This window comes from Globicephala melas, chromosome 2 (assembly GCF_963455315.2).
Source record: "Globicephala melas chromosome 2, mGloMel1.2, whole genome shotgun sequence".
NCBI classification, from domain to species: domain Eukaryota; kingdom Metazoa; phylum Chordata; class Mammalia; order Artiodactyla; family Delphinidae; genus Globicephala; species Globicephala melas.
Window position 1 is genome coordinate 79,475,953 of NC_083315.2, and position 15,952 is coordinate 79,491,904.

General features: G+C 36.5%; 1 protein-coding gene across 1 annotated transcript in view; it reads left to right on the forward strand.

Moving 5' to 3' along the window:
• WDR72 (WD repeat domain 72) overlaps nt 1-15,952 on the forward strand; it is a 189,700-nt gene that overhangs the window by 46,556 nt on the left and 127,192 nt on the right. Inside the window, exon 13 of the mRNA XM_030878732.2 lies at nt 9,148-9,350. Coding sequence (XP_030734592.1) covers nt 9,148-9,350 — 203 coding nt within the window. The remainder of the gene's footprint in view (nt 1-9,147; nt 9,351-15,952) is intronic.

Genomic DNA, 15,952 nt, shown 5'->3' on the forward strand with positions numbered 1-15,952 from the left:
GTACTTGACTTGTCTGCACTCTGTCATCAGTGTCCTTCTCTTCTCTCTCCACCCTCAGCCTCACATGATACTGCCTTCTCCTGATGGCCAATAGCCCCTCTTTCCCAGGTTGTCCTACTTGTGTATGCTCTTTCTCTATTGTTTCCTGAGTCTGTTCTCAGTGTCCTCCTTTTGTTTGTATTTTCCTTGGCCTATTTTACCAACACAGATGCTTTTTTTGTATGGTAAGATACACATAGCAGAAATTTTACAATTGTAACTATTTTTCAGTGCATAGTTCTGGGGAATTAAACACATTTACATTGTTGTGCAACCATCCTCACCATCTTGGGAACATTTCCATCTTCCAAAAATGGAACTCTGTACCTATTTTAAAAAAGTCTTCATTCCTCCCTCCCCTCAGCCCTTTGCAAACACCAATCTACTTTCTGTCTCTATGAATTTGAATCTGACTACGCTAGGTACCTCATAAAAATGGAATCAGTACAGTATTTGTCCTTTTGTGATTGACTTATCTCACTTAGCACAATGTCACCAAGGTTCATCCATGTTGTAGCATGTGTCAGAATATCCTCTCTTTTTAAGGCTGAATAATGCTTCATTAATGTTTTCTAATTCAGAACTGGGTAGGACAATTGTTGATGCCATATGTAACTACATACAAATCACTTAGAGGAAGTGGCAGTGGATTATATGCTATAGAAACAGTGATGGTGGTGAGAAGAGTAGGATAAAATGCTCTGGTTAAAGAATAAGAAAAAGGAAATGGTTCTATAGAGTGAAGAACACACCAAAGACCACTGGCTATATAAGTAAACTAAATAGCCATTCCATGAAAGTCCTGATCAGTAATTCCAAAGGGCATTACTGCTTCTTAACCTCAATATTGTCAAGTGTCTAGTAATGAACTTGGATCACTTGAAAGATAAGCTATGTTCTACATTTATTTTGTAAGCCTCCAGTAAAACATTGAATTATATAGTATATTTCAGAAGTACCAAAAACATTTAAAAATATACTTTAGGGCCAGATGGATTGTAATCTTTATCATCTTTTACATGACCTGTTGAAAATTTTCCTGACTACCTTGCCAGTCAAACACTTTCTTTAGTTCTCTTCTCCTTATTGCCAACCAAACATGATTTACTTTAAACTTAGCCCTGAAGATGCCAAGCCTCAAGGTCTGTGGTAGAAATGTACCTTACTGCACAGCATTCTTCTTGCCTTTTCCTAGCTTTTAGTCAAAATACCTTCCCTGACCACTTCCTCAACCACAGCACACACAAATCCCCTGAAACTTATCCTTTCTGAACCTCTGTTTTTTGGTACCTTCCTGCATTAAGAATTAAATAAGATGTGTATTAAGTGCTAAGCAAAGATTAAAGCGTACTTAATTAATGGTAGCTAATGGCAGTTTTGATGATGATGATGTTAAAAAGGAGAAGAAAAAATATATCTTACATATAATTCGTTCTGAAATAATTCAGAGCTTTTTTTTTTTTTTTTTTTTTTTTTTTTTTTTTTTTTTTTTTGCGGTATGTGGGCCTCTCACTGTTGTGGCCTCTCCTGTTGCGGAGCACAGGCTCCGGACGCGCAGGCTCAGCGGCCATGGCTCACGGGCCCAGCTGCTCCGTGGCATGTGGGATCTACCCGGACCAGGGCACGAACCCGTGTCCTCTGCATCGGCAGGCGGACTCTCAACCACTGCGCCACCAGGGAAGCCTAATTCAGAGTTTTAAAAAGGCATTTTTTTGATGTGGTATATTATTGCTCAATCCCAGCTATTTAGTGAATCTCCTCCTGGTTTCTAATACTCAGAGTATGAACGTAGGAGAAGGGGATTATTAAAGAGTATGGAATGTCTAGACAGCCTTCACGTTTATTTGTTTTTATGACTATGCATGTATATATTTAGTTATTTATTTTGCTTAAGAAGCAGGACTTTCACATGTAAAATAGTGAAAACAACAACAACAAAACTTGAGGTCTAAATCTATGGTCCAAAGTAAAAGTACTGCCACAAGTCCTACCTGCATTAGTTTCTTATTGCTGCGTAACAGATCACCACAAATTTAGCAACTTAAAACAATACCCATTTATTAACTCACAGTTATGTAAGTCAGTCCAGGTGAGCTCAGCTAGGTTCTCTGCTTAGGGTTTCACAAGGTCAAATTCAAGGTTCAGCTAACTGGGCTCTGAACTGGAGGCTTTGAGAAAGAATTCAATTCCAAGCTCATTCAGTCCTTGGCAGAATTTAGTTCTTTATGGTTGTAGGTATGAGGTCCTTGCTGGCTGTTGGTGCTGTCACTCTCAGCTCCTCCAGGCCACACCCTGATTCTTCTTTGTGACTTCCTCTATCTTCAAAGCCAGCAATGGCACTTTGCATCCTTCTTAGGCTTTAAATCTCTCTAGTCCCCCTCTTCCACCAGCTGGAGAAAACTCTTGCTAATTTGGCCTGGCCCACCTGAATAATCTCCCTATTTTAAGGGAGAAACCTTAATTATATCTGCAGTGTTAGTTTTTGCCATGTAACAACATAATCACTGAAGTGCTACCATCCTATTCACAGGGGAAGGAATCACAAAAAGATGAGGGTTATTGGGGGTTATTCGTAGAATTCTACCTATCATATTGGTGTTCAGGTAGGTTAGTGTCTCGAGGTCCCCCTGGGTAAATGAACCCATAGAATGGAAGAATGAAGAAATAGGAGAAGCTTTTTGGGTAACTGGGTACGGAAACATGGCATGAAATTGTACAAGTGGCACTGGGGTGCCAGGATTATAGTGAAGGTACACTGAGAATTGGTGCTGACATGCCTGCTGGAGCTTTGGTCACCCATTCTTTGCCTAAAGGAAACCACTGCCATGTACCAAGGGGAAATTGATTGCAATCAAAAGGTTTTTGTCCTCCCATGACCACCATATCCCTCCAGAAAAAAGGGACTTTCCATATGACTTCACCCCTCACCCAGCCAGCATCTTTATTCAGGAGACTGTTCTCTGATTTTTTCTTGTCCAATACTCTTCCTTTTTCCAGGAAAAATTCTAGATCAACTCAGCAAATAAATACCTAATTAAATTAACTGACAACAGAAGTGAATAAATGATAGAGTCAAATCTCTAGGGATATTGTATCCCCTAAGTAACTTAACCTTCAACCAAGAAAATGAAAGGAAAAAGTCTATTTTTGAAATATTTTAGAAGTAAAAAATAAGCATGTCTGGTGTAAAAGAATCAAAAATACAGAGTGAATGGCCTTTTACAATACTTAGAGGCAGCCCAGTTTTAATGTTTTGTATATAATAGGTAATTATAAACTTAATTAAATATATTTTTTGTCTCATAATATAGAAATACTTTTCCATAAACATCCACTTCTTAAATTTGTTTTAAAATTATATGAAGTCTTAGAATGAGGTTAAAAATTGAAATTTATTCATAGTAGCTTCTATGGTGTTAGCACATGTTTAAAAAGCAGGAATATTTAATAAGTAAATACCTTATCCAAAAAACTCTACTTTTCAAATTTGTTTAAAATTAATGCATTATTTGTAATCCTTATACCTCAACAACTTTAAACCTCGATGTATTTTGGTCCTTTTTTTTCTTTCACCCCACCCCAACCCCACTCCTTTATTCAGTTTTTCTGGAGGTCAGTGATCAGAATTAGACGTGAGTGTTGAGGTGGCCCAGCTGATAAATCCCAGTGTTTCTTTGAATGTGCCAGAGGCAGTGGCAGAGCTGGGGTTAAGGTCGTGGTGGTCAGAGACTTTGTGAAAATGTATTCTACACACCCTTAAAGTACAGAAGGTTGATGTGAAGCCAATCGTGAGTTTATCATATTAGGACTTTTATATAGAGCAAAATGAGCTGCCTCCTTGGCAATCTATTTTACAGCTGAATTTATTATATTCAAATACATTTAGGAGTGAAGGTACATGTCTTCATGCCTCGTTTAATGTTTTCAGATCCATCACCTATCCCCATCTTTCCCTTATTTTCTAGTTAGCTAAGTTTGATACCTCCAGGGTCCCCTGTCCCTGGTCAGAACCCCCATCAGTTATACATTTTCTGGAGTAAGATGCAGTAACTATGAAATGGTTTTGTTAGGAAGGGGGCACCAGGTCGATCTCCATACACTTCTGCGAGCAAGGCAATGAACTTCATGTGTAACTGAAGATAAATGGTAAATCTTACAACAGACCCAGTGGTCAGATTCCTTGATATGTGGAATTGGATTACAGCTGTCAGTCAGCTGTTTTGTTGAAAGGTGATTTTATTAATTTGACTACAAGATTTGGTAGCGAGGCCATTATTTTGGCCTATTCTCTTTTAGAGAGAGTCACTTTCAAATATAACTGTCCTCTTAATTACTGCCCAATATTGTGGTGGATTCAGTTAGAAAATGCCTACCTGATGTAGAAAAAAGACTAACTCTATGATGTGTCCACTCACATGTTCTTAATGTTAAGCTTTAGTCATATAAGTACAATTTATATTAATTACTAATCACATAATAGGAATTATTTACCAAATTCTGATTTTTTCACAATCCCATAATAAGCACAATATTTACTTGAGAAAAAATTTTTGGTTAAGCAAACTGTTTAAAATTTGTTGGTTTATAATATATGTGATTTTACTGTGCTGGGTGGATTTTATGTTTCTGTAGTAATGCTATTTCTACAGAGTTCTTCTGAAGAAAAACACCATAAGTTATAATAAATCAATTACTGTCTCAAATTTATTTACATATAATTTTTAAGGAAATAAAATGTTTCTGTACAATGTGATAAAAAGTTAACCCATCTGCATATTGTTTTTGAATCTTAATTTACTCATTATTTGCAGATGTATTCATCAAGTGATTATGTTTTCTTTTTTAACCATTTCTGTCCATTATGAGATTACAGCTATTGCTTTTCCTACAGACTTAGTTGATCTAGATGTTAAGTTGTAGAGCAAAGTTTATCTGGATGGGGCTTTTAAATATGTAATTTAAAGCTATTCATTAATTGGTAGCAGGCTATGATAATTTTGTTGATTTTGGAAAGCGCATATTAGTGGGAGCTGAAAAACTGTTTAGATAGAAGATAGCAAGTATTTAAAATATGGGAAGATTATAAGAAATAAAATCAAGGGAGCAACTTCTGATCATGTGGAAGGGAATCAAGTGTAGAATATTACTACTCCTTCCTTTTCTTTATGTAGATATTCAAGTCTATGACATATCAGGGATATTTTATCATCTAAATGCATTCTCTTTACCCTCTGCCTTGTTTTTCTATCACAATTGAAGGCAGCATCCTTCCTAGTAAATGTCTTGCTTTAAAATATCTTGATACTTCAAAATCAGATTTCATTACAGGCACATTACAAGGTAGATTATTTGCCCTATTTAAAAACAAAACAAAAAAGCTATAGATGCCTTATAAATAATTGACAATCCCAATGCACTTAAAATATGACTGTATTTTAGCAACATACTGATTTACAACAGCTTCTGAATTTTCCTTCTCTCCTTTCCTCTCTATGTGCAGAAACTGCTAAAGGTTTTATGCTGGTCTCTTGACAAATCTCCCTCCAAACTCTCTTGAAAATGACATTCTTTCATTGGGATTTAATCCTCACTCATCTGCTGATAATGCTTAAGCCTTTGTCTCTCTGCTCTGATTGCTATCTGGAACTGTACTTGTTAACTTTTCATGTCTGTTTGGATGGAAACAGAAACATCTCCTCTGTGCCCTCTTTATTAGGATCATTTAGGTAGCTAGCAAGCGGCTACTCCACAGGTCAAATTAAAATATGTCATTGAGAGACTTACTTGTGTTTCCAGTTCCAGATTCTTGGGACATCAGGAAGGACCTGGCCACACTGCTGAGACCTGGGACAGGCGTCAGGCATGTGAATGCTGCTTTTCCCAGTGTTGGTTCCTCCTGGGCTCTAGGGTTGAAGTTTATAATGGGTATAATTTGGTGTTTTCTTCTGAGACCTTGGCATGCTCTGATGCTTTCATAGCCACCTCCTTCCACTGCTACAAGAAAAGGGTAAAATTTGTTTTATTCATTCAATGAGCACATATTGAGCTCTGCTTTGTACCAAGCTCATAGAATACATACTTGCCAAAAAGAATTTAGCATCAAGTAGAGAGACAGCTCTGCATTTAAGTAAGCAGATAAAATATACCAATTACAAATGTGTTAAATTCTGCAAAGTAAAGAAGCTGAGATAGAAAACAATGCATCAGAGGAGAATTTACTCTAGAAAAGCATCTCTGAGGAGGTGAGGTTTTAAGCTAATTCTTAAGGAGAAAGATGGAGCTAGCAGGAGAGAATTTATTTTCAAAGATCTTTTCTCAAAAAAAAAAAAAATCTAATTTGTGAGCAAGGGGAGGATGACATGGGAGGAAGCAGGGGTGAGAATATGACTTGTGGGTCAAGGAGTTTGGATTTAATCCCAAGTGTAGCCACCGTGAAAAATCATTAGCCAGGTTGCTGATGTCATATAATCCATTAAGAAGTATTTATCTAGCTTTTAATTTAGGCCAGACTCCAGCCTGGTTCACTGAGGAGGATTAAAAAGTAAGGCAAATGTATAATCCCACTCTGATTTTGATTATAACCTACCCTGAGAGGCAAGGAGGAGTTTCGAGTCTCAGGTAGGAGGCGGGGGGACCATGCTGATCTTATGCTCAGTGAGCTCAGGCCTGGTGTCAGGCAGATCCCAGAGCCACAGAGCTAAACTGCTCACGAGGAGCTGAGTGAGAACCCACTGATGTCAGAGGAGGACTGTCATATGGCACAGCACCCACTGTGTGCCAGAACCTATTCTAAGACGTTTTACATGTCTACTCAATCGAATTCTCATAGTAACCCTGTGAGGTAAGAGGGATTAATATCACCATCGCACAGATGAGGAAACTGAGGCACAGAAATGAAATGACTTGCCCAAGACCACACAACAGGTACGGGTAAAACCAAGATTCAAGTGCAAGGCAGGCTGGTGCTGAGTCTGCTCTTACCCACCATGCAGTGATGTCTCAGGGCTGTCAACCTTGGTAATAGAGAGGACCACAGCTAGGCACACGGTTCCAAAGGGGGCCACAGAGAAAGTTCTGGTGTAAAAAAAGAAAATGTGATTAGGGATGCTGTGGGGTGCTTGAATTAGTGATGAAAGCAGGATATACAAATGGAAATATTGTCAATATGGACCTAGGCTCTGCAAAGGGGATCTTGGCTGCTTCTGAAGTTTCTGTGCACTGGCTTTTTGAGGAATATGTAATTTTGGATCCGTGAAAACTGCTTGGAATACTTGCCAGTAACATCTTTCCTTCATTTTCCCATAGCATGTTAATTGTCCTAAGCTCTCTTATGGTTGTTTCCATTCTCTAATGTACTATTATATAGTTAGGATTAAAACAAATTGTATAAAACCTCATATAAAAAATGCAAGATATTTATGATTTTTTTATGATATTTTATACAATGAATATTTTACTTGGGGTAGATTTTATGGTATTTTTTGCACATCTACTTTGAGGGAGGAAATGGTATTGTCACTTTCAATAATATTTAACTCACATATGTCTCTGCATATTTCCTTATCATGTTCAGATTGATCCAAATGAAGAGTAGGTGTGAGTTCAATCATATTCTTGATGTAGTACAGTGCAAAAGAAAAAAAAAACAAAACCTAATTATCATTGAGTTCACTTTGGAAAGGAAAAGATCCCCTGAAATTAGAAGTTGAATTAAGCAGTTTTGTAAGCCTTCAGTTTCTGATATTTCTTTAATATCAGGCAATAGTGACTATTCTGTCTCTTGCCAAAGGCAGCTTATTAGAAATGAAAAAGGCATCCTGTGTTGGACCTCCTTGGGGTCTGCCCTGCCACCTAGGTTACTGTTTACATTAGGACTACTGTTCTTGCTATTGACCCTCTCTAACAATTTAAGTATATCTCTGAAGTCATGTAAATTCCATAATTCCAGGAATATATTTAAAGGAACATTCTGCATCAGAAGTGATTTACTGTGATATATTAATATTAATCAGGATATAATCAGGAGAGAGAAATGACATAGTAATTTGAACAGAGATCATTTAACATTAAAAAATTAGTAACCACCATAAAGAATTTCAGTGGGAGGGACAGGTTAATAAGAACTAAAGAAAACTAAAGAGTATAGGAATAGCAGATTTAAGGAGCAGCCATTACCCTAGAGCTGAGACAGCTGCCCAAGGAAGAGACCTCCCCAACCCCAGGGCTAAGATCCTGACCTTGCTGGAGAGGTTATAGCTGTGGTCACTGGATGGTAGTGGAGCTGCTGTGGTGTGGTATAACTTGCCAGAAATATGCCCTCTAGGGGACTAGGGAAAGCAGTTCACAGGGAGATGCCTAAAGATTCCACTGAGTGTCATAACATTGTATTTTATAAAAACACTCTCTGTGAATCATTTTCTGATACTTTTGCTCTATTTCATACTTGTTCCTTTTAACTGTAAATTGAAATTGCCAGTACTTTGAAATTCTGAAACTGCAAGAATGGCAGAGAAGAGGGCAAAATAATGTTTTTCTCTCCGAATAAAATAAGAAATAAAAGCCAAATTATATAACAGCAACAATATCAGCAATACCACCACCAGCAACAAAACCCTAGAGTGGCCTGAATTCCTGAAGCTGAGGGTACTCGGGCATCTCTGTTCTTATTTCCCCTATTCACGTAAATGCTGTATTACCAATAGAAACATTTTAAGGTTGGGAACCCAAGCAAAGCACTGTGGATTCTCTGTTGTTTGTGAGTTGGAACACTAGGGGACAGCACTAAAATATTCCATAGTTGTTTGTTATTGATCACTTGCATACTGTATAATGAGATTTTACTGTTAACGACTATTGAATGCCCTGTTGATTTCAGTGGACGAAAAAGCACAAAGAGGAAGATGAGCTTTTCAAGTCTATAATTTCAGCCTTTGTAATATGATGATTTGAATAATTTAGAGACAGCTCCAGGCTGTTTTTTGGTTGCAAGGAGATAGTAAGGCATGATAACTTAAAGAGTTGTGATTTTGTGTTACAAGTGGTTTCTTCTTTTCATTATTTGGGGGTAAATATTTTGCACAATTTTTTATTTCTAATCTTGTTTTCCAGGCACTTTGGAAAGACATGAAAGGGGAGAAAGAGCAAGGATTATTCTTAATTGTTGTGATGATTCACAGCTTCTAAAGCCTGAATCTGTACTTCCAGTTGCCTCAGAGACACGTAAGCACAAAAGTGTAGAACAGAGGTCCCCCAGCTCCTGCCAGTTTGGGCCAATACCTTGCCCTGGTCTGCAGGTGGAGTCTTCATGCAAGGTAAGTTCAAATCAAGCTGCTGCTCACGAAGAACATTATCAACCCTGAGTAAGAAGTAAAGTGCTTTCATAAATATGTGGCCATTAAATATCAGTACAAAGATAAGAACTCAGGGATGATCACATCTACCAGACGTACCTACCAAGCGATCTTGGGTGAATCAGGATAACTTTTTGAGTGATTATTAGTTTTGAATGACTATAGCATTCTTTTTTGATAAGACAGGTCCCGGCTTATCAAGATTGAGCCAGTTTTATATTAATCCTTGAATTCTAGATGGTTTTCAATGAAAAGGGGGGAAAATTATATTCTGTGGTTGGGATCAATTTTTTTTTCACTTGGGTATTTGACCTCTTTTTAAAATGCTGATTACAAGTAAACCCAAAACCATCAGAAAAACTGGATCATTGTTTGGGCAATTCTTTTGGTATACTCAGCATCTCTAGGGTCACTAGCTCTTTAGGATTCCAGGCCTCAGTTAACACACAATGATGGAGTTTACATTCATTTTCTCAAGCCACGTTAACCTGTGTCTCAGAAATTTGCATGAGTTTGATTATTTTTCAGTTCTAAACATGACATAGCAATTTAATCTGATTTCTTTAAGGGATTCTTCCATTCTTCTGTCATCTACACCTCCAAGTTATCCCCTCCTCAGGTTGCAACTGTGGCATTTATATGCATATATATAATGTAGTATTTTTTATGTAAACATATTTTCATAATAATGTCTGTTTCTTTTTAATGGCTGCATCATGCTCTATACTGTGTATATACTATACTGATATGAATTATTTTCCTATGGCTTAATATATGGATTGTTTTTTATGCTTCAGTTTAGGACTAACACAACTATGAACCTAAAGTTTTTTTTTTAATACTTAGTGTTATTTAATGGGATATATTTCCAGAAGTGGGGTTTCTAAGTCAAATTTTAGCTGATTTTTATGTTGTTAACATTTTCCGTTATTTTAATGATATTATGAAGACTCAAAGTAACATTAATAAGGACTTTAAATAAGACTTTATTTTATCTCATGTGTATGTATGTAGTTAGAGGCAAAAGGATGTGTCATTTTTTAAGTAAGGCCAATTGGCTGCTAAGCTCTGCCTCAAAGCTGCAGCGGGGGTGGAGGTGAGGGCACCAGCGTATGAGCCTCAGCTTTTTCGGTTTAAAGACTAGATTTCGATTTTATCAGTGAGGCCAGAGTTTGTCAACCTTTTGAGAACTGAGTCATACTAACCAAACACCCAAGAAATGAATATTTAAACTAGAATGACAATTCTTTAATGTATAATAATAAATATGATGGCAGTTCATTGCTCAGCACAGTCTCACAGTAGCAAAGCTACAGGGCATGAGGGAGAGCGGGGAGGTGGAATTTTAGCAGAGGATTCCTTGATGGGCATGGAGTCAGAGCCCCAGGGTATTCATTCACTGAGCTCTAAGAAGATAATGCAGTCTGTGCTTTCAGTCCCTGGGGTACTATCTCCCTTGGTCAAGGCTGATATACATTGAAAATTTTCTAAATTTTGGATTTCTCTCTTTAGGCCAGCTACTTTTGTTTATGCTTTCTCCTGCAGATGTTAAAACCAGTGATTAGGCTGCAGCTTTTTTTTCCCCTTTCTTTCCTTTTCTCATTTAGTCTAATTGCTTTTAGATTTTCCAAATCTGTTTTTCATGTTCTTAACTTGAAAGAAGAAGTCATGTTTTTTTTTTTCTTTTGGCTATGCTGTGTGGCATGTGGGACCTTAGATTCCAATCTGTGCCCCCTGCAGTGGAAGCTCGGAGTCCTAACCACTGGACCACCAGGGAATTCTCAGGAAGTCATGTTTTATAAGGACAATTATATCAATATGATGAAATTTTTTAACATTCACAACTGAAGTTGAAAGTGATAGGGTCTTAGTCTCCTAAAGTGGGAGACAGAACCACACTTCTATTACATATTTTAAAGTTGGGGTAAATAAAGCCCAGTGAGTGAGCCCAGCTGACTGCCAAGCATTCCCATCTTAATGAGGCTTTGTTGCTTTTCTTTCACAATAGAATTTGTATTTTATAGTGGAAATTATATGCTAGAATAGTGGATGAGAACTTGGATATGTCTCTTGACTCGTGCATGTCATATGCCTAAGGTCTGCAAGAGCAAATCTCATTCATCAAGTGCCTATTTTACTAGCTTAATTCCCAGAAGGTAAACTGACTGCTGTTTCTTGCAGGACCTCAGAGCTACCCTTTAGGTAGTGATAATAGTATATACAGATTTCATTTTCTTTATATAATTTTGTTTCTTTCTTGACTCCAGGAGGCAATAAAATGCTGGGGTCTTGTTTTCCTACTCTTAGGCTGATTCCAACTTCATTTCCTAGCTGCTGCCCTTTACCTTAGATGACTGCAATTTCCAACTTTTACTCTCTACAGAGGTGGAGAATTGAATTAGACAGGAGTATCACCTCCTTTGTTCTATGTACTTTATTTCTCTTATTATTGAGCTTACTGTTGAGTAGAGCTATTTTTATTTGTGCTTCTCCTAAGTTATATCTTCTCCAATTATGTACTGCATATCTTCTTCTCATCGTCTTAGACTTAAGCCTTTAAGATTGTTTTATCTTAATCTTTTATTTATGAATTTGATAAGCATAAAATTTCAAGAATGCTTATAAATTCTCCATTCTCCTTTTTGTTAATATAGTAAAATGCTTCATTAGTTTTCATAAGAAAAAAAATCAGATTTATAGAAGAGGAATCACACTTATTTCAGAGCTGGGAAAAATGAGGGACAATAAGCCTGTAAAATTTGGAACAATGTAGGGTTACTCTGTGTTTCAGAATTTTTTGGTATGGACTTCAGTGAGAGACAAGTGAAATATTTTCGAATGGTAGCATGAACTGTTTAAAAGGAAGAATAGCATGTAATATCTGTGTGGTGAGCTCTTTGTGTTTGGCAATACTTTGCATTTATTAGGATGCTGTGTCCACTTTTCCTTCTTGCATTTGAAGAGTGCATATAGATTTAGGAGAAGGTTTTAAAGAGAACAACAAATACAATAAAACATTTAAAAAACGGGTCCAATTAGAAAGGCCAAAGGAGTTGAATTTGTGCAGCTAGGCAAAGAAAAATCTTTGGGGTAGGAGAGGACCAGCGTCTTAAAGGATTTAAAGGAATACAATATCATATTAGTGATGGGGAACTGCTTTTCTCAGATTCTGCTGAGGATAAAACAAGATAAAAACTGTTTAAATTGCAGTGGGAGGAATTTAGCTTCAAAGTAGAAAATAAACAACCTTACTAAAATCATCTTTACATGGCAGAACTCTTCATTACCTCATCAGATTTTAACGAGGGAAGGTCTTTTTTGTCTATTATTCTGTTGGTTGGTTTTAAATTCTTTTTCCACACTTCTTGTCTGTAAAATGAGTAAAAAAATAAACAGGATTATTTTAACTGCCACAATTTAGACCCATTGTAATGTTCTGGAAATGCCTTTTAAAAAAATAACCTGATTTTCTGTAGAATGGGTCCCCAAGAGCTCCCCCTGGTTGCTTTTTTAGAGTTACATGGTTTAATATGGCAGCCATTAACCATAAATGGCTATGGAGCACTTGAAATTTGGCTAACACCACATGTTAAAATGATGTTTTGGATATATAGGCTTAAATAAAATATATTATTAAAACCAATTGCACCTGTTTCTTTCTATGTTTTTCAATATGGCTACTAGGCAGTTTAAAATTACACATGCAGTTTGCATTTTATTTATGTTGGACAAATGTTGAACTAGACCAGGGATAAGCAAACTTTTTTGTAAAGGACCAGATGGTAAATATTTTAGGCTTTGCAGGCCGTATTTTTGCTGTTGCAGCTATTCATTTCTGCTGTTGGAGCACAGAAGCCACTGCAGACCATACTTAAACAAATGAGTGTGGTTGTGTTTTGATAAAACTTTATTTACAAAAACAAACAGTGGACCACATTTGATACTCACTGGCCATTATTTGCCAATTTCTGATCTAGTCAGTCCTCTCTAGACTTGGAAATCATGAGGTACTTGGAGGAACTAGAAAAATAGCCAATACCTACCCCCTCCCTAGATATCTAAATTTTTAATAAAGCAACTTATCCCAACTTCTGCACTATGAGGAATGTAATCCAAAAGCCCTTGTATCAAGTCTGTTTTCTGACAGCATTCATGAAATTGATGTGTTTGAAAATCTGCCCTTTGTGGGAAACAAATGTGTACATTATGCTTCCTAATCCAAGCAAGATGTTTTAAAATGAAATTTTCTTTAAATAAAGCACTTATACATGCATCATTATCTAAATATATAAAATTGATTATAAATAATGCATTTACATTTATTTACGTTCCAGTTGAGCTTTCTAGAAATATGTTTGTATTTTTTTAACCTTTAGTTGACCTTAGAGTTATGCCTGTTTGGTGCCATTTGCTGAAAAATCTTATTAGAGCTTTATCCTGCTACCTCTTGTAAAACACAGATGGTGTACTGGTAGGCCACCAATAGAAAATCGGATCCCACTACTACATATTACTTTATTGGAATGCAACATTAGTTCTCTTACATTTTATGAAACAAAAACATAACCAAAATGGAACTAGAGTAGTTTCTTAATTGTGCAATTTGAAAATTTCACCTGCAAATTTACATGTATCAATATGAAATAATAATTCACTGTGGCAATATTGCATGTTGCAGATTAACTCAGTTTTCATTAAACTATATTTTATTATCAAAATTGAATTATTACAAAAAGAACAAATAATATTTATTTGAAAACAATTGTGTTATATAGGGATAAATCCTGAATATAGAATGATAATTTTCACGTTTTTGATTAGTAGTTAATTTTCAGTAATCTTTTTAATGTAATAAACAGCATATGCCTATTGTTTCTAATGTAGACAATATTTTGCATCAATTTTATATAATTTTAAAAGAAAACAGATTTTTATTATTAGACATGCCAGCCCTTCATGAAAATATAGGAATTTCTCTCTGTTAACATTGGATTAAGATTTTTGTTTTAAGTATTTTGATTTAGTGAATCCCAACTCAAAACTTAGTGCCTAAATGATATCACCTGTCCTAGTGAGATAGAATAGAGAAATATACAATAGAGAAATATAGAAGTCAATTTGCTTTTTGAAACACATGTGAAGTGGTGCAAGTTTTTGACAGTGTAACCATTTCTCATAAGCATTTTATATGGTAATTTTAACTACTGTAAGTCAAAAAAATTTCTGTAATACGCAATTTTTTGTAGCTGTTTTATAAAGGATATCCCTTTTCTTACTTTGTGGCATGAGTTTAAGCATTTTTGATACAAACTTCCCTCAGTGTTGAGGAAAACTCTGAAAAGCATATCACAGCTTTGTTCCAAAACTAATTCAGGAGGTCTCAGAGTCACTATGAAAAGTAGGAACCCCACACCATTAAATGACTCCAGCTGTCCGCCGCGCACACAGAAGCAACCCTGAATTTCCTCACAGTACTTCAAAGCCGTGCTTGTATCTATCTAAACATTCGCTGGCCATGTAAATCAGAGGCACAAAAGGAGAATGCTCCTGTTTCATGGTGCGCGGCTGGTCTGAGTCCGGCTTTGTGCTGCACGTGCCGGTGGGGAGTGCCAGAAACAGAAGGGCACTGTTCTGACTCGTGTGACAAATGTAGTTAACACCAGATCCATATTAATGTTGTCAAGTTCCCTTGATGTATTTAAACAGATTTTAATTATTTTCAGCATCCAAAGGCCTGAAATATATAGCCTAATAGTTCTTCAAAGAAAGCTTACTTAATGTGTGAATGTAAAACCTCTCATAAAAATGAAACTTTTATATTAGCCTTAGTCATTGACATAGGTTATTCATCAAGTCAGCAATTTGTGTGGCAAAGTGCCATTTGAATAGCGTATTGTTAGGCTACTTATGGTCCACTTGACAAGGGCTCTTTCTGTAAATAGTGCAATTTGACTCCAGCTGTTAAAGAGTGGCTTTGACAGCAGCCAAATAGAATGGAGATGCCTTACTGCACTGCCGAAAAATCAATATTGGGTTCTTGTTCATGGTAACCTGTTCTTTTCTCTTCTGTAGATTTATAAACAACTATCAAGGGTTTATAAGTGGAAGTTTAAGTATTATTTTAAATGTAATTCACTTTGAGTTTCAAATTAAGACTTGTGATAAACGGTACAAGTGCAGAGTTTTAGGATATTATTTCCACCCCCTGGTTCATGTTTAGTCACAATTACAGTTAAGTTGAATTTGGATTCTCCAGCTACAATAGAAAAGAATTAGTGTAAAACATGGACTCAAAATTGTGTGCCTATTGTATACTGCCAGTGAAATTATTTCTTCTTTTTGATTCTCTTATCAGTTTATCTTCTGTGTCCTCCCATCTTCTCTGTGTGTGTACCTTTTTGTACAGATGGCAGGGTTCTTTGTGGCTGTGCCCATGGCAACACCCACAGATGTTGACAGCCAGTAATGTCCCCCGTGTTGTTGAAGATTTCCCTAAAGCAGAGTCTTGCTGGTTTTGAAGATTTTTCTAGCGTTTTCAGCAATACAGGGTTGCTATGATACCT